Source organism: Parasteatoda tepidariorum, chromosome 10, assembly GCF_043381705.1.
Source record: "Parasteatoda tepidariorum isolate YZ-2023 chromosome 10, CAS_Ptep_4.0, whole genome shotgun sequence".
Classification (NCBI taxonomy): Eukaryota; Metazoa; Arthropoda; class Arachnida; order Araneae; family Theridiidae; genus Parasteatoda; species Parasteatoda tepidariorum.
Genome location: NC_092213.1, coordinates 26,401,509 through 26,427,256, shown reverse-complemented (window position 1 = coordinate 26,427,256; position 25,748 = coordinate 26,401,509). Strand labels below are relative to the sequence as shown.

The following is a 25,748-nucleotide window of genomic DNA, read 5'->3' as shown; positions in this document are numbered from 1 at the left end:
CTCTAATAATATACACAATGATAGTTATTGAATATGATATTGAATATGATATTGTGAATCTTGAGAAATTTTATTTGTGGTAACTAATTCAAAAATAATATGAATTAGTAAAATTGCAAAATATCCCTAATGTTAAACCTTAACCATTGTGATATTAAAATTCAGATTTTATCGGTAAAAGTTACTGATGCTGATGTTGGCGACAAATCGGAAAAAGCAGTTGACACACTGTTCTTATAGCCGATAAATACCTTAAAAGCTTTTAACTCGTTTACCATTAGTTCGAATTTAAAACTTCATTAAAATCTTGACCCTTTACTCAGTTACGACACTGGTGTCCCTTATTTTATCTAACTTTAATTTCAAGTGAAAATGTATTGGTGTTTTTTGATTATAAAAAGTCTAATAATTAAGATTCTGTTAGATTATGAGAATTTGTGCTAAGAAAATCTAAAAAAAGTGGTTCAAATTAGGTTTCCAATTCGAAAATTAATAATTAATGGATATTGTTAATGGAAATTTCCAGGATTGCTTCTCTTTGATCTAAAGTGCAAATTTGAAAAATTGTTTAGAAGCCCTGTATGGAAGATTTTACCTTTAGCGCAAAATTGGACGCCAGTGTCTCCTTATTTTTCCAAACCGAAAATAATTAATGCCAAATATAATAAATATTTCTTGATGAAAGTTTCAAATTTTACACAACTGCTATAGCCACAGACCTTGATAACATTTATTTTATGCAGAATTATTATTGCAGAGGTAGAAAAAAAGTTTTTGATCGAACAAAAACATCAACTAACCATTTCTGAAGTCTTTCAGTTCTGAATAAAATGCTTTATTCTATTTTGCGTACATTTGGACCTGGTAATGTTCACTTCAAAGATTTATTTTCAGGAAAAAATGAAGAAAATATTCAATAGAACGTGGAACATGAAGCGCTTTGCATTGAAATATCAATTGTGTTAAATTATCCGTAATTTAAATGCAAATAATAACTTGTGTAAAATTTTAAATTTANGATAGAGCGTTTGTCTTCCAATGTCTTCCAATGAGAGAACCGGGTTCGAATCCCGGTGATGGTTGATCGATACGAATTCCGCATCCGACTTGCACCTATCACAGTGCTGACGTAAAATATTCCCAATGGTCAATGGGTTAGAGTCCCCTAGGCGTCAGGCTAACCAATATTTGTTTGAAAAAAAGCAAACGATTTTAAATCAAGCGTGAACTACAGCTACCGTCATTTTTTAACCGTTAGCATTTTTTTTTTCAGTGAGTGGCTCAAATTAAGGAAGTTCATACCGCACTTTAATTCTATCACTTAAAATTTAACCTATAATCGTCCGAAAAAGATATGCTACAAAATTAAAATTCATCGATTTGTGTTGAATCGGTTGAAAACTATTATATATGCTTGTGCTTTATGAAAGCTTTGTTCTACCAAAGAACTTCACGCAATAATCTTTGGTTCTACTTTTATTAAATGTTTGTTTGATGTTGATTTTTGATGTTTATTTGCTTAGCTGTATTATTTGATAAAGAAGGACGAACGACTGGATACTCAATGCCAGATCTTTAAAAAATGTAGCCCCTTTTGACATTATTTGTGTGAATAGATAAACAAAGAACTCATATGATAATGTAGCAACTATGATGTCAATAAATTTTGAATATTTTAAAAATGTGACCACTTTTGTTGAATCTTCTATTTAAACTCGGAGAAGTTTTCATACTTTTATGGTTTGGTTAATAGCCATTGCATTTCAAGTCTCTGATTTTAAGAAGTTTTGAGCTTTCGGGTAGTGATTATTTCATAAACAGAAGATTTTTTCTCAACTTCGTAAATTCCGTTTTGTTTGATCACGCAACAAAAAGAGAAAAAAGATATAAAACAGGTGAGTCCTACTTATTTTGTTTTCTTTGCTTTTAAGCTCTTATATTAGAGGGTTCATTAGAAATTTGTGATTTAAGGTCAAGAAGAATAAGTTGGTGTTTTTAAGATTGATGATTAAAGAAAACTGATATATGTTTTGATCTCATTTTCGATTTTTTTTAAAGTCTATTTAATTTCTTTGTTTAAAGGTTCTTTTGTTTTCGAATATTTTTTGTGTGCTTGTTTTCGATTACGAAGTTAATGTTATTTCATTTTGATCACATTTTTGTAAAGTTTTTCTCTATTTTTATAATGCCAATCACCAATAATTTTTCATGGTTTTTATTTTCTAATTGAAATGAATAATTTTGTGAAGTAATTAATTTTTCTGAACAAATTTTTTTAATATTTTCGATTTTTTTTTCGTTAAATACATAAATTTTTGAACAGTTAAGAAATTAAAATATTTTAAGTTTTATTCTAATTCAAATCTTGTTTTTTTTCATACCAAAAGTATACTGGGTCCTTCCAAAATAATTTTAATGGTTGAATGGTTCAATTTACAATTCTCACTATTCACAATTGCGTATTTAATATTATTATAAATAAACAAATTTTTAGCATTATCATTACTGATTTTTCAAAATGAACTATGCTTATTAGTATGTAGTTATTGAAATCTAAACCTTATAGATCTGATTTTTAAATATTCCGTGCCAATCTCTCCCTGTAAACACAAATAACTGTTTGAAATCTGAATCTTTTTACAAGTAGTTTTTAGAAGAAAAAAAAATTGATAGCGTTTCATAAAGACTACATTTATTAAAATTTATTAGTATTTTCTTATTTCCAATCTAAATCATAATGTTTAGTGATGCTCTGGTAAGCGACGTAGTATATTTGAGCAATAAATATGTGAAGCAGCAATTAAAGTAATTGAAAATAAAAGAAAAATAATTTCCAAAGTTTAAAACCTACGTATTAATTCCTAAAATGAGTTAAGGTTGGAATGTTTTTAAATAAAGTATGTGCACAGAATGATTAAAAAATAAAATTTTAAAATTAGTTATGCAATGATTTCAATATCCACCCCAGTAACGCCGTTACGAGATTGCACTGAAAATGCAAAAGTCACGGGGATATAGTCACATGGGACTTCGGTGACATCGATGTATGGGTCTAAAAAGATAACTATATCGGCATTTGGTGACATCACATTTTGACGTCACCCAGACGTCAACGTGTGACCACAATGGGGCTTTAAATTGTGTCTTTGACTTTACCGCGTGACAAAATTGCGACAAATTCTAATTTAACAGGGTCATAGTGGGATGAAACTGTGCCTCAACAGGTTCTCCGTGGGACAAATATGGGATTTATTCACGTCAAAACTGGGACACCATGTGACGAAGATATGACATATTCACGTCTTATCTCCGTGATGAAACGTGAATCGTTATGGGAGACAACGCCACAATGAGTTATATCACAATCTCCTTGCGACTAAATTTCAACGCATCTTTGTCACACGGTGAGGTTACTGCCACAATTATATGTCACATTGTGGTCACGTGCTGACGTCTGGGTGACGTCAAAATTTGACGTCTCCAAAGGCGGACATTGTAACCTTCAAAAATCCACGCATCCATGTGCAGAGGTCTTAATTTACTTCTCAAATGAGTCTGAGTAGCTGTCGCATTTTTGTTTGATTTTTTCTCCCTGTATGTTCTGTTCTGTGTCTAGTTAATAAAAATATGTATAAACTATTTTAGCACAATAAATAAATTTTTTTCGAAGCTGCATATATNCCGTTTCGCGTAACGAAAATGGGTGCATGTTAGCTATTTCTCTATTATGTCTATATATATATATATATATATATTGGTTTTATTTCATAATCGGTCTTGATCAGCAGAGACAATTCTGAATTTACGACTTTCAATGTTCAACTCAGTAGCTTTGTAGTTTTGAACCCAACCAAGAAAACAAGGGCACTCCTGGATCCAGTATTGAAACAAAATAGCCTTCGTGGAGAACTTTTTGATGTTCCTAACCAGCATTTACGTTACACGGAGATGAAAAACACAAAAAATCTTTCACCTTTAACCCGACTGTAAAGTTTTCCAACTAATGATCCGTCTACCATCGGGGTTATTTTATATTATCACCGTGGTCGGTGTGAGAAAATTTTTCTATTAACCAGTCACTACGGCTAAGAATTGCAGAAAAGTTGCTCTGCAGTCTGAAGACACACAGCTACGAACTTAACAATTGATCTTATGAAGGCTGCATCCCAGTGCCCCAGTAAGTCAAAAACGATTTACTGATAACGACCTATATGTTTTAGAAAAAGCATTTTCATTACAGTTTAATTAATGAAATCCTTTTTTAAATTCTAATATATTGTTTGGTTATTTAAGATAAGAATTCAAAATAATAACTCCAGTGTTGAAAATTACTCTATCTCTCAGCTTCATTTCATACAATTTGAATAACATTAACTCCACTTAGCTAGATTTGAGCATTGACTAAACGTAAAAAATCGCAATTTAGGTTTTCGTAGACATGAACATTTAAGAGAATTTTTTTTGGTAAAGTTTCGATCTGGTCAAAGTAGAAACTTGATCTTGTATTTTATAAACGTTGAAAATGGTTATTTGTTGAACATTAGAATTTTATTTCGTTTTATTTTTATTCTTTTATAAAGAATTTTTTTAGGAATTACTGAAATATTCTTTTTTTAATTTCTGTTTTTAAATTTGATTGGTTTACAACGTTAAAAAATTTCAATTTATTATTAGGAAAGATAATAAAATGCTTGTTTTTTGCTTTGGCACAAAAAATCTGGTGAAAGGGATAACAGCATAACAGATGTATGCATCCAATCAGTATAACGTTTTGCATAACACCTAAAACTGTGATAATGACTAGTAAAGTTTTTAGATCAATTTATTCTGATACAATGGCAGGTAATCAAGATTTAAATCAGTTTGAAGACAGTGTTATTAATCGTTGGACGAGAGACTGGATATATCATCTCAATACACGGGTATAACCATTTCATAAAGGTAGCATGAACATTGAGAAGTCGGTAAAACATTTAATCTCCAACAATGTTGTGGCTGGAAATAGATTGCCAAATATCTTAAGCTTGATCTTTGACCTGAATTTCTAAACCGATCATTTAAATCCATTTACGTATACTTTGCATTCTGGTGGACTTGGACAGTACCAATAAGGCAATTCAATGACTTATACTTCTATTGGATACCTAAATCCTGAGACAGGAACATTATTGGAATACCTAGAACCAGGTAATCAGAAGAGATGTCCTCAACCGCATGTTCCTGTGGATTCGTAAATTATCTTTTAAGAGGGATCGAAAAGTTTCCAGTATATCTTCAAAATATAGTCGAGTTCGTGTTATATCACTTTGCGTCGCCTTTGCGTGCTTGCATGGGCCCTACACAATATAAGGCAGGTTTTCCAGTTTTCTTAGGGGGAGGGAGCTCGTAAAGAACTAACCGCAGATTATTTCTTTATTTGAATTTAATTTGAATTTATATATTTGAATTTATATATTTGAAATGTTTTTTTACAAATATAATTTTTATACCACTTTATTGTCCGGGCACTTAGATTATACGTAAGAAAAGTTGTCAAAATTTTAAAAAAATGCTGACGTTTATCGGAAATACTATTGTTACATTTCTAACAAAGATTAAAATTGACTGAACAACAGAATCAAATGAATGGTCGTTTCATTACGAAGTAGTCCAGCAGGGGACTGATCGTAAGGACACGGTTCCTAGTAGAAAACCGAAGTTAGGCATCACTGACTGCAGTCAGTAAGCGGGTCAGTATGTTTCACTCCACCCAGTCACAATTAGTACCAGGGTACCTGACAGGGTAGCTGTTTGGCAACTGACAAAGACCGTCAGTCTCAAACCGCCGTCACACGTCTCCACTGTGGACACCTGAAATCACTGAGACACTCTGGAAGAGAAAAGTGTTTCGCCCTTTGTACCAATTAGTGCTCTTCGGCCCAGGCATCCCTTGAACATCTACTGGACTGCCTTGGTCTTTTAAAACAAGACCTTATAGAAAGACCCTTACTTGTTCTAGACTTTTTAAAGGTGAACAAACTCATGTACCTTGTCTGGCCAGGCTAGAAATGGGGAATTGGAAGAAGAAGAAGAAGAAAGTAAACGGGTGGGTAACCAATTTGATCAGCTTGCGTAGGGATCGAGGGTGCGCGTTATCGGTCCTCGTTAAACTGTTCTACCGTAAAGTGTTCGACTTCGCTGACAGGTCGTCGGGCTACCATAGCAGGATAGTCATTTCTTCTGCAGAGGATCAAAATTGCGATGGCAGGTCCCGGATCATCCTTAGGGATCCTTCCCAGATCGTCGCCAATAGCCCATTGTGCAGCTCTAGTTTGACGTTAATAATGTACCTACCTATCTTCTATTACTGAGTAATGCAACTAATTCTTTCTACCTCCTTATTAGAGCTCATTTTCACTGTATACGGATAGATCAAAACCAAACATTGTAGCAATAAGTTCTCAATTAATTTATTTCTTCCAAATGTAGAACCTTGATCAGTGCAATGTAATCGTATCAACCGAACCGGATGTAGAGAGAATGGTTCCTTAGTGTCGCTGTAGTTGCCAATCAAATTGTTTTGTTATGTTTAGCATGATTACAGTATTTTTTTTTAAAGGTTTGGAAACAAGATTATTGCATTAAAGTTATTTGGTAAGAAACATATTTGCATTTAGGGAAAAATTAAAAAAATGGCCGAGTTGAGTCGAAATTAGACATTGGTGTTCTCACCTTACTGGTTATCGATAGGACTGGACCAGAATTATGAGACCATGAACTGACAAAAAGTCTAAAACGAGATTTCTTACAGTGCACAACGCTTGATGAAGGGGAGGAGGAGAGTCTCTTGACAAAGGGAAAAAATTTCCACCTTCTGTCATCTTGGAAAATAATAATAGATTTTTTAATAGGAACATACGCATTTCTCCCATTTACGACGAAGAAATTCCTTATTTTGACCTTTTTTTTATTTATTTTTTTATTTATTTAAATGACTTAAAACTCCTCATGCACCACAAAGTATAGCATGAGGCTTACAGTTGTAAGTAAAAAACAAAAGGAGAAAAATTTACAAATTTACATTAAAAACAAAATTCCGCAAGGCCGCAAGACTTTCAATACTTTTGACCAGTTCTGATAAGACAGGTGGCCAACAAATTGAAAGACGTCTCAAATCAGTCTTTAAATTCATTCGGGCACTCGCATAGAGACTACAGTGAAGAAGAATATGTTCAGCATCTTCATCAGCATCACCGCAAGCACAAATTCCACTGGTCTGCAGATGGAAACGAAATAAATATCTTTTAAAATTTCCATGGTTTGTTAAAATTTGGGTCAATTTAAAATCAGTTGCAAAGAATTTACATTGCAAACGGTGAAAAATGGATGGAAAGAACCTTTTCGTCCAGAGCGACCGAGGCGAAGCAAGAAATTCTGCATTCCAGTCCGCAATGATTTTATCTCTAGCGATGCGCTTCCAGTGAGAAGCTGGAACAGACACCCTTAAGTCTATTTCACCACACGTAGCTTCCCTAGCCAATTGGTCTGCTCTTTCATTGCCCAAAATACCGCTATGGCCACGAACCTTGAGGCCTTTGAGGAAGCCTTTCTATTGAAACAAGTTTTGAAATTTCCTAAAGGAGACAAGTTTTAAGCACTGGACAGTTTTTAAGGCAACTGCTTCTCTTAAAACTCATTCGTGACTTCTTTCTCAGTGAAGAAATTTCAATTTTCTTTGAATAATTTGGAAAAATTCGATTTTTTTATAATCAAACGTAAAATACAAAATTTTAAACAAAAGTGAAGAAACGATATTTCTTAATGAGATAAAAGATAATTAAACATTCCCTTCCGAGCTAGTCATTTGTTAATTTTTTTTAAAAATTTTACAGTAAATACTATCGTTATGTAAGTATATGTGTGAGTGCGGATTAGCCTGTTTGTAAGGCGATAGTTAGAAAATACTGATTGTTCAAGAGTAACAGTAAACAGTGCACATGCGTCGTAACTACACGAGTAACTATGGCGACTGCTGATTTTTTTTTAGAATTATTTTTTTCATTTTAATTTTATTATGCATGGAGTTTATTTTTGAGATATAGAACCAGAAAGATGCTTCTCTAGTTGTAAATAAAAGAGAATTTCATCATTTGAACGAAATTTTTATCATTATTCTTCTAATTAAGAATCAAAAATTATAGCATACAGTTCACTGATCAAATTTGAAATGGCCATAAAATATTTATCTACAGGTGCCATTAAATTCTATGATCTTAGATTTAGTGTTTTATTATTCATCCTAAATGTCTTTTGCTGTTTTATTGATTTATACGAATTTTGGTTAATACGAAAAGATTATTTCTATCTTTCAACTTCGTCTTAACGAAGTTCGTGGAACTCCGTGTCATGGTGAGTGGCAATCCTTCAAGTCTTGTTCCAGCTTTTAGCATTTTATTTGCTTAAACATGGAATTATTTCATCATGAGATAGTTTGTTACTCCATATCATTTGAATTATTGAAAACACAACACAAAAAAAAAACACAATTTTTAATAAATCAAAATTTTTATTTTCAATAGAATAAAAATATATTAATGAAATAAAAATGCATTAATAAAGATATTATTCCTAAGTATTAATACATTTTATTATGCAGACTTACTCATAATTAATAAATTACTATTGAATTGAAGATTTATTAATTGATATACTTAATAAATCTTCAAACTCTGAGTGCGAAAAAGAATATATATTTTTTAAAAAGAATTAGGTTGAGTTCTAGAAAAGCACATGTATTCTTTCTCAACTTTTCAACTATTCGAAATACTGAAACTGTAAGGGGCTGAATTTTAACAAATATTCTATGGCTAAATTTATTACATTAAGCAGACGATTCTACTTTCTCTGTGTTTAATAACTGTTAAAGAACTTTTAATCTTCGCATAAAACAAGCTTTTAATCTTCCCATAAAATGGACTTAGCAATATTTTGTGTGCAATAAGATAGTTAATGAATAAAGTAAGAACTTGTAAGAAAATTTTTTTAAAAAATATTGACGTTACTTAATTTTATTTAGAAGACGTGATTTTTAACGTAATTTTAAGAAGGCGTGATTTTTTTTAAAGCATGTTGTATTGAGATTTTAGCCATTTTTTTGAAATATAGCCTATCATTTGTGACAAAAGAGTTCAAAAAACAGTAATACAATATTTATCGTTATATATTTATAAGCCTTTTTTTAATTATACTCTCATTGCTTGTAGAATAAACTTAATATTCCTTATAGGGCTCTTTTAAACACATACACACACACACACACATATATATATATATATATATATTGTTGAGCTAATAAAAGAAAACAAAACAGCTGGTAGTATATGAATTAACTGGACATTTTATTGAAAGTGTAGGTAAGTATAAGCAAAGGTTAAGTAATGAAAGTATAGGTAAAGTAATGAAATAATTACCAGTTTAATGTTTATAAGAATACTTTCAAAGCTGGAAAATAGATTTTAAGTATGTTTAAAAAATTATGCTTCCAACTTTTCTTTAAAACAATTATTAATTGTGAGAAATATAATGATGAATAAATTTTTAAAAAGCTTGCTGACTATGAATAACCTTAGAATTGGTTTTCATTGCATGAGAAACTATTATTAGCGAAAGATAAGTAAGGAAATAATAAATTTAATGCATACCAGAGTATTTTTAAAATTGAAATAGGTTTTTTAAAGGTTTTGAGAAAATTTTGCAACTAAATCTGTGATATGTTTAAGACACGTTATAACAATTATACAGTATTGTGACTAACATCATGACATTTTTGCAGTCTAAGAACAACTTTAGCATTTGACTTCATTGCATGAAAAACTATTAACTCTTTGACGTTGAATTTTTATTAAACATATTTTTCGAAATTTTTCATTATTTTCTGTTTTTATATCAAAATAAGTTTAAAAAATATTATATTTAGCACTTTAATTATTTATGGTTATAAAATACAGCATGAAGTACCGATGTCTTTTTCTGAGTTAAAGGTGAAATCTTCCAAACAATAATTTTTCAAATTTGCACTTATTTTCAACTGTGAGGAAAATTTTTTTAGTTTACAAAATCAATTACTGATGAATTTTTGAATATGAATAAATATAAAATTTCTGACTACTTTTTTTGGGATATTATATTTTAGTATAAATATATTTCCGATAATCCAGCCAATTTTCCTTAGTAACAGCAACTATTAGACTGTTTTTGTAACAAAAAAGTACCAAAGTATATTTTTGCTTGTAATTAGTGAGATATAAAAATATATATTAGAGGGACACCGGTGTCCTACCTGCGTGAAAGGGTTAATGCTGAAAATAATTATTGAACGAATTATTATTTTAATGGATAGTAAACTATCTTTTAAACTGAAATCGCTTACTTATATTATATTATATTGAAAATAAAATTAATAAATAAAAATTGAATTAATTATTAAATTAAAGAAAATTTTATTCTTTTGAAAGAAATTTCATGACAAAGGAGTAAATTCAAACACTTTCATAGGCTATGACTAACATTTGCATTTAATTTTATTACCTGGAAAAATATTTATGTCAAAAATAATTAGTGAAATATTATTTGTTTTGTACATTAAAATAATTTTTAAATTAAGACAATATTAACTAAGTTTAACGAATAACATTATGCAATCAAGAGTTTTTTTATATATTTGCTTCTTTTACACACAGTAATCATTAGCAGTTAATTTTAATGTATAAGAAATTATTAATATTGCATAATAATTAATTACATCGTACAAAAAAAAATTTCGGATACAGAATACATATTAAATAATTGTTAAAATTAGAATTAAAATTTTCTTAAGAATTTTTTAATGAATACTAAATCAATGTGTTCATAGAAAACTAAACTCTATTTTTTTATATTCTTTTTGATTTTTTTTTCATCTTTTCCAAAGTTTTTCTGCTTTAGATGCAGGAATTGCAATATTTTCTTATTTTTTTGTAAAAGGTTAAGGACTCGTATTATATTATAAACTCCGTAACTGGAAATTATTTTAATTCTGAAATATAATAGTATAATATAAAACTTTCTTTAACAAAGTGAAATAATATATAACAAAACTCTTACTATGACACAAAATAAGAAACAAGTAATCTGTTAGTTTTAACGTTTTTTAAAATTTATTTTTTCGTGACTTTTTGTTAATAAAAATGTCTTTACCCTATGAAAACCCTCTCTTGGTATAATCTATGCTTATCTTCTCGACTATATACTAATTTAATTTTGTTCGCTTAATTGTTTTTAAGATTTTTAATTTTGCTCTTACTGTTATTTATCTATTTAGTCCAGTTAATTATGAAAATTAAGAACCTGACTAATTCGGTATTTCTGAATTAAAAATTAACATAAGCCAAACAAATTTCCTTCATCATGAAATCATGACAAATTTAATATAGATTTTCTAAAAATTATCTGATGATTATTATTTATTTTGTGATATTTAATTGATTTATGGAATAAATACAGCAAACCTAAAAATGCTCATCATCAATACGTGTTCAATAGGTATTCAAAATTGTTAGTTACTATCCGAAGTCAGTCATAAAAATTATCATCTCTTCCCAGTAATTTCATCGTTAAAAGCACGTAAAAAATTTCTTATTGACTAAATAAAGAAGCAATAAAGCAACGAAACATCTTGAAATATTTTTCAATACCAAATATTTAACGCCATGAGTTAGGGTAATTTTTCGTTCCTGTTTCATTAAGCAAGAAGATCTCTTAATCACTGTTCTTACAAAATCAGATGTTACTCTAATTTTTATTATTAAATTTTGAATATCATTAATACATGCAATCATTACTACCATCATTACTTCTCTGTAAATTCGTAAAGTTACTTTTGCAATGGTCAATGTTAAGTTCGATTCGCCTCTCGAGTAAGTTCTTTTTATCTTCATAATCTTGATTCGTTATTATTTGGCATTTATGATATTTGAGTACCTATAAGAAAAAGGATTACAAGCCAGTTGATGAACACAATAAATGAAAATCCTAAATATCATTGCAGTTTGGACAGCTATCATTGAAAGCTATTCAAAAATTGAAGGGAAAAAAAGAGCTCATGCTTTATCATTCTAAGGTGCAACTGTGTGTTGAAAGTACTTAATGATAATAAGACTATTCATCAGTAAATTCAAACTTCTGTTCGATGTAGTTCATGGAAATTAATTAGGAAAGCTTATTTTAAGTAACTCTTTCACAAATAATGTTCAGAAAAAGAAAGAGGTAACTATGCATACAAGTGTTATACATTTGTAACAATTGATGTATGATTTCTGTTGAAAGACAAGAATATAATATGCAGCTATGAAAATTCTACGCGATTAAATATTCTAGCCCATTTTGTTCAAGGGGCTAATATCCCGTTAGATGCTTTTTTCCCAATAACTTGTATTATCCACAAAATATTTATTCACTTTGCATAAATACTGCACCTTTGCCACGACTTGTTACCGGTATATGGCACCGTTCGTCATGTAGTATTTATTATTATATAATTCCTAGAACATTGGTTATAGCAAAACCTGGATTTGAAACCTGGATTCCCCTATTCACCATAGAATATATTCTCACTTTAATAAACTCTTATATCTTTTGATAAAAACTAAAACTCCTTTCAGTATTCTTTCCCAAAGGTCTTTATACCGGCAAGCCATTTTACAATTCTCAACTATTATGGTTTTGTACGTTTATAATTTTTTTCATATCCACAATAACAAGTATGTTTAGGAATTGTTATTAAAATACAATACGTGTTACTTGTTTTAATGGTTTTAGATGAAAAAACTGGTTGACATTCATGCAAAACAAGAAAAATCAAGATTATTGATCCCAGTTTCTTTCGCTAGCATTTTTTTTTACTTCACCTGCTAATAAATGCGTTGTACTTGGTTTATTTTTAATATATATAATGTTCTAAAACTTTGAGTTAGAACAAACATTTATGAATTGGCACCATTAAACTGGAACTGAAAACATAAAAATAAAAAAAACATAAAAATTTTCTTCTAAATTTGTTTGAAATGCTCTCATAAATAGCTTTTAGTAAATTCTAACGAGAAAAATTTCAAGCAGTATGTTATCAGGCACTATCTTTCAAATTATTTAAAACATATAATGACTTGGACAAAACAACATATAAAATTCAATTGTTCTTTTTGGCCCTTGTGGAGTAACAAAAATAATCGGCATTATTGCTAATATCACATCTGGTTTCAACTTAAATCCTGGAACCTGCAGGAACTTGATCATAGATTTTCGATTGATTCCAAGTCATCGACATTCATTACAAATCTTTTATCTCTGAGTTTAATAACACTCATACCCGAGGTGGATAATTTATTCTGTCCTGTCATTTTCTGGAACAACTCAGGAGGAAGCTTGACAGGTTGTGTAATATAGTAAAATCGTACAGTTTGGTTTTTACCATCGATAAGCATTGTTGTTTCAATCACTTTAACAGATTCAGAGCTCTCAATTGTAAGTGTTTCTGACCTTTCTACTTGTAAAGGTTCAGGTCGGCGTCTTGGAGAGTCGGTTTCTTTCTTCATGTCGATTTCATTGTCGCCAACATTGACAATTGCCGTTGTGGTACGAGGAGTTGTTTCTTCTGCAGGAGTTGAACGAGTAGTTGTGGATACTGCTTTAGTTGTTGTAGGCTTCGGAGTAGTAGTCGTGGTTGTAGTCGATGTAGTTGGCTGAGGTGTAGTGGTAGTAGTAGTTGTTGTAGTAGGCTTGGGAGTAGTTGTTGTAGTAGTAGTCGACGTTGTAGGTTGAGGTGTAGTTGTAGTAGTTGTTGTTGGTTTCGGTGTAGTAGTTGTAGTGGTAGTAGAAGTAGACATAGTTGTTGTAGTAGTTGAAGATGCTTGAGATGTAGCAGACGAGGTTGATGATCGATCATCGTTTCGTGCTGAAATTCCACTACTTTCTCTTTCCCTTTCGGAGTTATTTGAAGTTGAGGTAGTTGAAGAACTAGTTACAACTTCTGACCTTTCAATTGGCGTAGTTGCTGTTGAGGATGTTTGCGTAAATGCGACAGAAAAACTGGGATTTCTCTCACTCAAGCGAGCTCGTGATCGACTTCTTGGGCGACTAGTTGTTGTTGTAGTAGTTGTCGTCGTTCGTGCTGTTGATCTGGTTGGTCTCGCAGTGGTCGTTGTTGTCGTAGCTTTGGTTGGTGGGGCCTCTGTGAATATTATTGGTCTAGTTTTTACTTTAAAGGTTGGCTCATAATGCTTTCCACTGCGATGGGGATTGTGATGGCTATGCCCTTGACTGAGATCAATATGATATGGTGGTGGATAGGCTGGTTTTTCTACAGTATGATGTCCAACTGCGTAATGTTCAACAGCATGGTGTCCATGATCCACTGCATAATGCTTTGCTTCTGGATAGTCTGCTGGATATTGTTTCTGAATATCATATGAAGATGGGTGATGGTGATGAGGAGAATAATGTTCAAGTACATGCTCATTGTAGGATGGAGGAGCGTCATGATCAGAAAACGCATCAGGTGGAGGATATGGCTCTAAATCATGTTCATCATCGTGATGCTTCTTATCCAGGGGATCTTTAGTATTAGTTGTAATCGTAATTTTAGGATTTATGTGAAATCGAAACTTTACTGGAGGTATTTTCAAGTGCTTATCGATTATTTTGTAATCAGGACTGGGTTGGTTGAAGCTCAGGTGAAATTTTTTCGGTTTAGGAAGGGTAAAAGTATGATGATGTTCCTCTGGAGGATGATGATAATCTACATGAGTTGGATGCTCATGGTGATGGGGTTCAGTATGTATCTCTATTTGAGGTCCGTGATGTTCTTCGATTACAGCTGGTTGATGGAGAACTTGATGATACTCTGATGGCGGGGGAGCATGGTATTCTATTGGAGGCTGTTGATATTCTACAACAGTTTCTGGTGGTTGATGGTACTCTATAGTTTCATGCTTAGGATAATGCTGAATTGCGTATTCTGGTTGTCGAGCCTGTTGATGATGCAGTTGTGTTGGCTGAATATGATGATGACTTTGTTTCTCAGCGGGATGACCCACAGTGGCAGTATCATTTGCGTCAGGATTACGTTGTCCGAAACCTTGCTGTTGCCCATATACTGGGGGAGGACCGTTGTATTCTGGGTGTGGGTCATGTTTGACATGCTGGGCATGCACATGATGAGTTTGATGATGAGGAGACTGATGATGAGTTTTAAGAGGTTTTAGATAATAACCTTGACGCTGAGGGGCAGATCCTTGATGATGTTGTTTGCTTTGATGATGATTAGGAGCTGGAGGGCGGTGTCCTGGCGAATGATTCTGCAAAGGAGGGTGAGTTCTATATCGATGGCTTTGCACAGGAGAAGGTGGTCTAGATTGAACTTTTTGGCTTTGTAATCCAAACATTTCAGAAAAAGGATCTTGCTGCTGTTGATTGTGTTGGTGACCACCATCATCAGAAATACCAAAGAATTGCCGGCTCATAGATTCAATAAAATCTGGTCTCGCATCTGTTCTTCCTGATATCAGAAGTAGCGAATAGATAGCTACTAAACATAATTGCTTTATCTGAAAGTTAAAAAAAAGACTAAGTTAGTCTATATTAAAAATAAAATTATCATAATTATTGTTTAAGACACTAAAACAGTTATGAAATTAAACTCCTGAGACTCTTTGTCAAAAGCTTTGTGCTGATGATAATAGCTATGAAATAAAAAAAAATAGATTATAGTTTTTTTTAACAAGTTTATTTACAAGTTTAATGTAACAAGTTTATCTACAGATTTGATATAACAAGTTTATTTAAAAGTTTGATACAACAAGCTCTATTAATATCAGTGGGTGTATGAAAGTTATGTAAAGCCATCACTCATTCTTAAAAATCATTTTAGTAATGTGTGTGTTAGACAATCTTATAGGGTTGTTGTCTCGTAATGTTAAAGTATTGGCAAACACTAAATTCGTATTTTCAATAATAAATAAATTAAAATAAATTTTCAAGTAGAGCTTAATTTGTAATTTAAAAAAATAGATTGGTTTGCTTCACGAAGTAGCTTAACTCAAGAAGTGACTTAAAATACCCTATGAAACAGATAATTTTAATTGATGTTTGGAAAAGCATTTTAAAATTCCGCTATTTCCATTCTGTTTTAAGTTTTTTTGGATCGAGTTCATAAATTTCAAAATGTCTTTTTTTTGTTTCTATAATGTTTCCTACATTAACTGTTATGAAATGAACTAAAAAATTAATAAAAATATATTCTAATCAAACATTTTTGTTTATTCAAAACAGCTGAATATTTTAAAACTTTAGGAAAGTTTTGTAAAACGCATACCAACTCATTTAAACATTATGTGCTGTTCAAAGAAAAACATTCATACAAAGTATTAACTAAAATATTTGTTAAATAGAATAAATACAAAATACAACAAAAAACTTGCAAAAAACGTTAAATACAAACAAACAAACAAATTTTTTTATTAATTTATAAATATTTACACCGTTTTGGATATTGCAAAAACTATTTTCAAGTCGGACTTGTAAATAAAAAAATAGATTATATTATCAACAAACTGAAAGCTGAATCCATGCTGCCACTGATAAATTTTAAAACACATGATTACTTAAAATTCATAGCAAGATTTTGTGAACTCACTACAATATATTTTTAGAGTCATTTCTAAAAACAGGCAGTAAATGGATTATAAAATATAATTTTTTAAAAAATGCTTTACCAAAAAAAATTTTCGCTACCAAATAATTTTACAACAATTAATAATTTATACAGTAATAGTTTAGGATATGTTTGTAGGAAATATAAATGCCGAACTTTCTTAGATTTCAGCTGTAAAGGATATGTTCGGTTATATAAGCTCATACTAGATCAAAATGTTTTTGTGACTTGCTGAATTCGATGCCCCAATATATTGTGAGTTTATAACTAAATGCTCAAACCTGACCTGGTGCGTTGTGCCCGATTACAACTTATGTTTCAATCGTTTCATGACAACTAAAATTAAAATTCCATGCCTAAATATTGTCATTGGGAATTTATTATTTATCGAAATTCTGACCACTCACTAATTAACTGGAGTTCTCAAATTTCCCCAATGATCCTGTGGTCTAGTAATAACTCTGTAAATTTATCGCCCTCTAATCAAAAAAGCGAACTTTTCATCAGTTAAAATTTTGGCCACTCCTCAACTAGCCATAGTACTTAAATTAAAAACGTAGCTATATGCTGGAGGACAATATAAGCTCCGAATTTTCTCTAGCAAATAATGTACAAGCCAAATAAAATGCATCGTCAGTCGAAATTTCGAAATACTTACAACTGTTTTCTAAATTTAAAATAATGTAAGCTAATATAATAATCTAAAATAATAGTAAAATAATCCAAATGTAAGCAAAATAAGTCACCATTTTATCACCAGTCGACCACTTTACTATTTCAACGAACTAATAGAATCAATTATTCCTGTCAGTGTTGAAACGAAAAATGTATAAGGATGATTTTCGAAACAAATCTTCTGAATCTATTTGAATCTTCTTCTATCTTTTAATAGTGATACGTTATTAGTTTGAAATCTGACTGAAATAACATTACTTATTTTAGTCTATTTGAAAAAGATAATTTTTTAAATACTAGTTAGTTTTATTATAACATTTAAATTATTTTATATATGCACATTTACACATGAGAAAAACTCAATGTTAGTTAAAAGTTAGTTACTTAACATTAGTTAGTTAAAAACTAGTTAGTTAACGTTAGCTAGTTGAAAGTTAAAGCTTGCTTACTTATTTCTTTTGTTAATTCTAATTCGAAAATACTAGTTTTTAATGACCCATATCTCTCATGGAAATCAGCAATTTTCATTAATCATGAATTGCCTTAAATTGTTTTGAAATCGAATAATATTAGACTTTAATGTATTTAATGAAGAATTTCCGCTTATTGTGGAGAAACCTATCACCATATTAACTTTAATCAAGTGAATAAAAACATTTTAAACTCATAAAGAGGAAGCTTAACGATCCGATAATGATCCATAAACATATGACTAATACATAAAATGGCATTGATCACGAAAGTAAAAGAGAGATCTGAATGTAGAGCGATCCAACCGTAAAAAAAAATTATACAAGTTAAAAAAAATCAACAAGTTTAAAAAATAAGTTTAAGGATTCTCACAAGTTTGGGAAGANTGCGTTAGTAACAAATTACAACTGTTAAACAACGAAGTTCGAAAAGTAAAAGGAAGTTTCAGTTAACTTTTCTTGGTTCAGATGAAAAGTTGGTGATTTTTTTCGAATAATAATAATACACTGAGAGAAAAAGTATGGTCGAAACTACCAGAATATAGTAAAATGTACCATGTTTCAGCCTCTATGGCAGTGTTTCCCAAACTTATGACTTCTGTGTACCCTTTCTAAATTTTTCGTAACGCTATGTACCACTAATAAAAAAATTTATGTATTTTTTACTTTGAAAAAATTGCACAAAAGTTAAAAATCACAACTAGTTGTTAACACCACTAATTATTAACTGTTAACTTTGCAAAAAATAGCCAATAGAAACATACGTAATCGTAAAATTTTATGGCCAGCTTTGTTTTTAAATAAAAAAAATTTAATTTTCGTTTTCTGCAAGATATTTCGCATAAGAACGCGTATCCCCGCTAAACTGTTCCCGTGCCCCTGGGGGTACGCTTACCACACTTTGGGAAACACTGCTCTATGGGAACACCCAAAAGCTTGGTAATTTTTACCGAAGCGCTTTAATAATGTTTTCCGGAAAATTAACAATGAAATATAACCATAAAATATGTGATAAAATTAGTATTGAGTTAAACTGTGATAAAATTGTGATAAACTGTGATAAATCTTATCACTGTGATATGTGATAAAATTAGGCAATGATACCTTAGGAGGACGGCATAAAAAATATATATTCGGTTAAATTTATTTTTCAGTATTGTATTTTTCATTAAATGTGTGGCAATAAGATTTTATAGTATTGAAAACAACAATTTCTGATTAACCTTTACCATATAAATAAAAAATTTACCTAATAATCAGTTTAAATACCGTATCTTTTGGTTTTATTAACCAGATTTAAGGATTCTGCTACCAGAAACGTCATTACCTTACAGTATGGTAATGTTACCAGAATATTTATCCCCGTATAATAATTTAAAATAAACCACCGACTACTTGTCGGCTTTCTTAAAAATATTATCAGAAATTCTTCCAACACAACTTTATATAAAATGCACAAAATATCATGGAAAATTCCACAGAGGTATTCATCGATTAAATTCATTATTTTAAGTTGCAACTAGTATTATATTTCTTACTTATTCGTGCTAAACCAAAAAAAAAAGTTTTTTTTAATTTTTTTTCAATAATATTTTATTATTAATGTGTGTCTATCAACTCTGTTCAAGGGCAGAATTTATGTTGAGGAAATGTTTTAAAAATTCTGAAAATATACTAAGTACAAAGTAAAAAGTATTACAGCCATAATAACGTTTCACTTTATGAACCTATTTTTAAGCCCTACACTGTAAAAAATTACGGATTAATTCGGATCAAATTACGGTATAAAGTAGCACTTTGGATGCATCATTCGTAACATTCCTTTTTTTACCGTAAAATATTATACCTTAATTTTTAAAGTAATATTTACCTAATTAGAGTGATTCAGTGATTTTAAGGTACTTATTAGTTTAAAAATTACGGTCCATCAGATTTCATGTTCCGTTAAAAATGGATTTTGCGGTAAAAATATCTCCACCCTGTGTACTTGCACGCCTTTTTACCATAATTTGATACGGAATTCTGTACAGTATAAGCGATATTCGGCTGTATTTTTTACGGCTTTTTCATATTTACTTTTTCCTCTCATATTTACTTTTTATCGAATTTGTTTGTCGAATTAAAGTCAGGTGTTTACTTTTACGTGACTTGTCTCACTTAAGTTACGATTCCACTCTAAACAGAACAGTCATTAACGATAGTCTAATAAGCAACTTTTTGCGACTAATTCCTTACAATTAAATATGTGAATCCCAATAGAGTCGCAAATGGTCACAATGATTACATTCAAAAAGTTTGACCTGTTTAAATATTTCCGAAAACCTTCTTACACGATTTTGAAAAAAGAATTTATTTTCGTAAACGTGTTTGTTTAAAAAAGAAATTCTTTCCGTGCAATATTGCTCCATTCCCTTAAGCTCACAATGTCAGTTAAACGATTTTAAATGTAAAACACCGCTTGTCCAAATATCGAACAAAATTTAAATAAATTTATTTTGTATTATTTATTTGAAGAAGGAATTTGGATTTTTTTCCTTCTGTTTTTAAAATAGATGTATACGTTTACATTTTCCCTTAGTTTCAAGTTAAAAATTTCAAATTTTACACAAATTTTATATTCATAAACAGACCTGGTGTGATTTATTTTATTTAAAAATATTATTGTAGAAGAAAAATAACAAAATTTTTATGTGAACAATTCTATAAACTAAGTATTTTTATTATCGTTTTATAATCTTTTAATTTTAAATAGAATGTTCTGTTCTATTTTACACGCATTTGGACTAATATTGATTATGTTATGTACTACGCATATTTTTTTTGGGGGGGGGGGAATAAATGTCGATACATTTTACATGGAATATTATGCATTTTGCATTAAAGTGTACATTGTGTTTGGACATTTTTAAGTCGGATAAATTATACGGGTTCGAAATGCATTTAATAAATTGTGCAAAATTTCAAATTCAGTTTTACAACATACAGAAATGAGAATAGAGTCGATACGATAAAAGAAAATTATCGAAAAAAAGAAACATTTAATTTATATTTCATAAGAAAAAGCAAACTATTTTAGAAAAAGACAAAAGGTCTTTCTTCTAGCTTCAGCATCTTTTTCTTTGTTCGTTTGGCGACGATTGGTTGAGTGTATTGGTTAATGCTATCACAGAGTCGAATAGCTATTAGTAAAGGAAATTTTAAAAAAGATAAAAAAAGTCTTTAATTTTCGTCTCCTTTGATGAGCGTTTTGTTTGATTTTAAAACGTTTCGATCTTGCGATTGGGTGGTCCTTTCGTGGTGTTGATTTCGATAGATAACAATGACAACTCAACTTAGCAAGTATTATTCTGAATTAATAAATAGTGTTCCATGACGCAAGAAAGAAGTTATGACACATAAAAGGGGTGAGTCCTTATTTTGTTTTCTTGAAGATATTGATGATTCGGTTTTTTTTAATCGAAGGTTCGGTTTTTATTAGTTGAAATTAATTCATTGTTAAAAGATTCTTTCGTTTTTAATATTTTTGAGTGTTTATTTTCGACTGCTATGTCAATGTAATTTCATTATGATACAATTGTTTTTAGTTTTCCCTTCATTTTTAAAATAATGCACCCTTATGAACAATTTTAGCAAACTCTGTTATATATATGGTTTTTATTTTCTAATTTATATTGATTTAGTAAAATAATTAATTTATTTGAACATTTCTTCAATATTTTAGGCTTCCTTTTTTAATAAATAAATTAATTTTTAAACAGTTAAGAAATTCGTTAATTCGTTTAGTTTTTGAAAAATAAATTTCTTTTATTATCTTTTTCGTGTTTAGTTAAAAACATGTAAGTTTACTTAAATATGAATTATTAAGTTACTTATTAAGCAGCCATTGCACCGAGAAACAAGCCCTTCTTTAAACAACTCAATGGGTGTTTTCCTTTTAATAAAAACGCCGTTTATATTCCGTTTTCTTGCACCGATTTGAGTGCTGTTGTAAAATGCCCTCAGTGGTAGCCGGATTATGGATTTGAATCTCCTTGCGTTAGACTACGCGTGAGAGGTTTACGTGGTTTTTCTCTCCATGTAACGCAAATGCGAGTTTGTTTCATATAAAATTAAACCACAAGAATAGTTTGTCCCAATGATTGATCCAGGAGTCCCCTTGCCTTCTGAATTGGATTCCAAATTATATGGTTACGGAGTTGAACATTAATAATCTGTTCATCCTCCGTTCTAAAACTAGATATACTTCGCTATAATTTAAAATTATTATTTAAATATTTATTTAATACAATATTCCTTCAAATATGCTGCATGATTTTAAAACACACAAACTTTTAATCAAATCTTGAGCTTTTTTTCATTTTAAAACACACGAAAATGACTTATTTTAAAATTTCCAAGAGTATGTATTAAGTAGAGAATGTATTAAGAAAAAAAGTATCTTTTTCTGTGTTCCATATTTAAAACTACAGTCTCATACAATAGTCGACTCACAATTCAGATTTATTTGTTATTATATTTGTTAAAACAATTTACCGTGCAAAACACAATGTCATTTAATAACTAGACTTCCATAAAATATTTGTTTCTTACCCATAAATCACATAAAAAATGTAGCACGTATTTCAAAATAACGTTCCATGCTGAGTTTTACTTGAAAACATAATTAGTTAGGGGTTAAACGGACAATTGCCCCGACTGACACAACACTTTTTTGCAACAGTAAAATTCCTATTTTTCTCATTAATTGAAATGTTAGAAACTATCAATGAAGTAAATTACATATTGAGTTGAGCTATTTGATCAGTGACCCTTAGCGTAAGCGGAAAAACGTGCTCCGTAAATGACGATGAATAAGTAAGGGAACAAGTGAAAGTTGCGTGTACCAATATTTTTTTCCGCATTTAATTGTATGTATCAATTTTTAACGTGAGAAAATTGCGTTTAAAAAAGTAAACGAAATCTGCTTACATTGGTAGAACTTCATTATGAGAGAATTTCGAAAGTAGAGGCTGATGCGTGTATCGCTTTTCTAATTTTACAGTTACCATTCGTTTTTCAATCTTTCAATAATAAAATTTTATAAACAGAAAAAACTGGACTTCAAGATTGTAAAGATCATAAAATATTAAAATAGAAAGACACATAAAAAGTCAAAAATAGATTGCAAAATCATTATATTTATTTAATGCGTTTAAGTTGTTTCCGTGTTTGTGAGGCTAGTATGTTGCATTCCGAATTTCAACCACTTTCTGACGTTCCAGCGGACTCAAATCTGTACTATTGTTCTTTGCTGCTATAAGTACAGTTTATTGTCATATTATCGCCAAAAATAGTTCATAATTAGCCTCCACTTTTTTAATTACCGGAGGACTCAAAGTTTAGTAGGTCTTCAATTTCCGGGAATTGTGTTCTTGATGACAACACTAGTTTCTTCACCAATGCAGGCAAAATTTATATCACCCTTTTGTCGCCAAATATAATTTATCGCCAGTCTAAAATTCTGACCAATTTCTTAATATCTTAAAAGATCGAAATTTAACATATTTTAAATTTTACAAACAGTTGTTTTTAACAAGACAAGTTTTACTCGTTTTCTGACAACTACAAACAAAAATGTTACAATTTTATTGCAAAATGGAATTTTTTATTAATCAAAATTTTGATTGCTTTCCGACAAATAACAAAGCTCAGAGCTTAGTGCCAAGTGTCAGCATAAGTTTATTTTCTAAATTATGTGAGCAAAATGTATCCAATCAACATTTTGACTAGTTTTTGTCGTAAGCAGACATAACAAGTAGGCATAAAATTAAAATGAAGTTAATATTAAATAAAATAACATTTCCAATTTTGTGTTGAGAATAAAGCACTTCATAATAAATTATTTTACAGCCACATTTTGCTAGGTAGTTAGAATAAATAAATTATAAAAATGGTATTATGATGATTCTAATAAAACTTTCATTTTACAAATCATTTTTTTGTAAGTTAGCCAAGGAAAAATAAAGGATAAATAAAATGATCCAAATAATATTCTGATGATTATAATAATAAATATGAATAATGAAACAATAGAAACTGTATGGTCATTAAAATGATATGATGATAAAAACGATTATTTCAATTTTCAATTAAAAAAATTTTGAATGTTGAGATTAAAGCACTTTATAACAAATTATTTTACAGCCACATTTTGAAAGTTAGCCAAAAGAAATAGAGTTTTCTTTGTGATAACAGTAAAATAACGTCAAAACACTTCAATAAACACAAATAAACAAGATCAAATAGTTATTTAAGTTTCTAGTTTCATTTTACCAAGTTCTAAGATAATATTAAAAAAAAATTCTGAGCAAAAATTTGAATTAAGAGTTTTGATATCGAAATATTAAAAAGAAATTATATATTTAATTTTTATATTTCATCTTTTCAGTCTTTTTATTTAAACTTTTTCAGTTGGATAAAAATTGTTTTTTATTTATTATTTTTAGCTCCAATTCCATTTTTTTCCATTTATGTATTTTCTACTCTATTCAGTATTCTATGATTTTTCTATACTTTCACCAATATGAATTTCATTCAACAACTGCATTTCATTTTCCTCTGTTGAATGATATGCTTATGTATTTTTCATAAATAAACAAGAAAATGCCAAGATACATAAATATAAAATTATAGTCACTCAGCTTGTGTAACTCTAAACGATAGTCTTTACTCACTCTAAACAACAATTCCTCCAAAAATTATTTATTTAATAAGGATAAGAAACTCGAAAATCAAAATTAAAAATAAAGTTCACAGAAAAGCACTGTTTATTTTATTTCGCATTTAATTCAATCACATTTTTGAATGCTCTTTTTTTAGCGGATTGAAATAAATTTTTGAATTGTATTAAATTAGAATCGCAACTTTGTTGATAAAATTAAAACTTCGTAAATAAATTTAAAATTTTTTAATCAATTTTTAAAGTGTATTTTAAACGAAAATGCCTTTGAATGTGAAAACATGTTTTAAATGAAATTGAAAATAATAACGGAAGTAGATACTTTTTTTTGTTAAAAAAATTAACATACATTGCATTTCCTGAAAATAATTATTATATCAATAAAATATTATGATTCAGGCAGTAAATATTTTTGAAAAATATTTGGGGGACAGGAAAGTAATGTCGGCGCATTTAATATTTGTTACATTTTAAAAACCAATTTATTTTTTTCGATCCATTTCAATTCATTTTCGATCCAGCATTGAAAGGTTGTTGCTAACGAGGGTGAATACATTATTGATTAAAAATAAAATCTTGATAACAAATATTAAATGCACCGAAATGACATTACTTTCCGGTCCCTCTAATATTCATTTTCAATTCACACGCTACATTTAGGTCTTTAACAAAAACTAGAAGCATTTTCATAATATTTGCCTGAGTGATTAAAAGAAATTTGTTCCATTTTAATTGTAGTAAGTAGCTTTGTAAAGTAAGATAGATTAAAGAATTTCACAATGAACTTGAACTTCCCTGAGAACTTGGGGTTCTTAATCTGTTTTGCCTGTAGTTACCGAAGCGAAATCAATAGGCTTAAAACATATTTGAGATAAATATGTATTTATAGTTGGCTTTATCAAGAGCATTATTGAAAATTTTCTTAGTTACTAGTTCTTAGCAATACTGCAGAAAAAAAAATTTGTTCGAAGGATTTCATCGATTGTTAAAGCCTTAAAATCACTATTCATTCAAAGATTTTCTCGTAAAATTTATTTTGCTACGTTTTAATTATTTCACTTTCATTTTACAGAGAGTTGAATCTCGCAACCAAAATTCTAGTTTCTTACTGAACTACACTGTGAAATTTCGGATCAAATTATGATAAAAAGTAGTGGCACCC

The 25,748-nt window shown here is 29.9% G+C and overlaps 1 protein-coding gene across 2 annotated transcripts in view; it reads right to left on the bottom strand.

Moving 5' to 3' along the window:
• Positions 1-11,189: 11,189 nt before the first annotated feature.
• Positions 11,190-25,748, bottom strand: part of LOC107446213 (eukaryotic translation initiation factor 4 gamma-like) — a 50,481-nt gene continuing 35,922 nt past the window's right edge. For both annotated transcript variants that reach the window (XM_021148158.3, XM_021148157.3), the window contains exon 2: positions 11,190-15,617. In XM_021148158.3, coding sequence (XP_021003817.2) covers positions 13,305-15,617 — 2,313 coding nt within the window. In that variant the 3' untranslated portion in view covers positions 11,190-13,304. The remainder of the gene's footprint in view (positions 15,618-25,748) is intronic.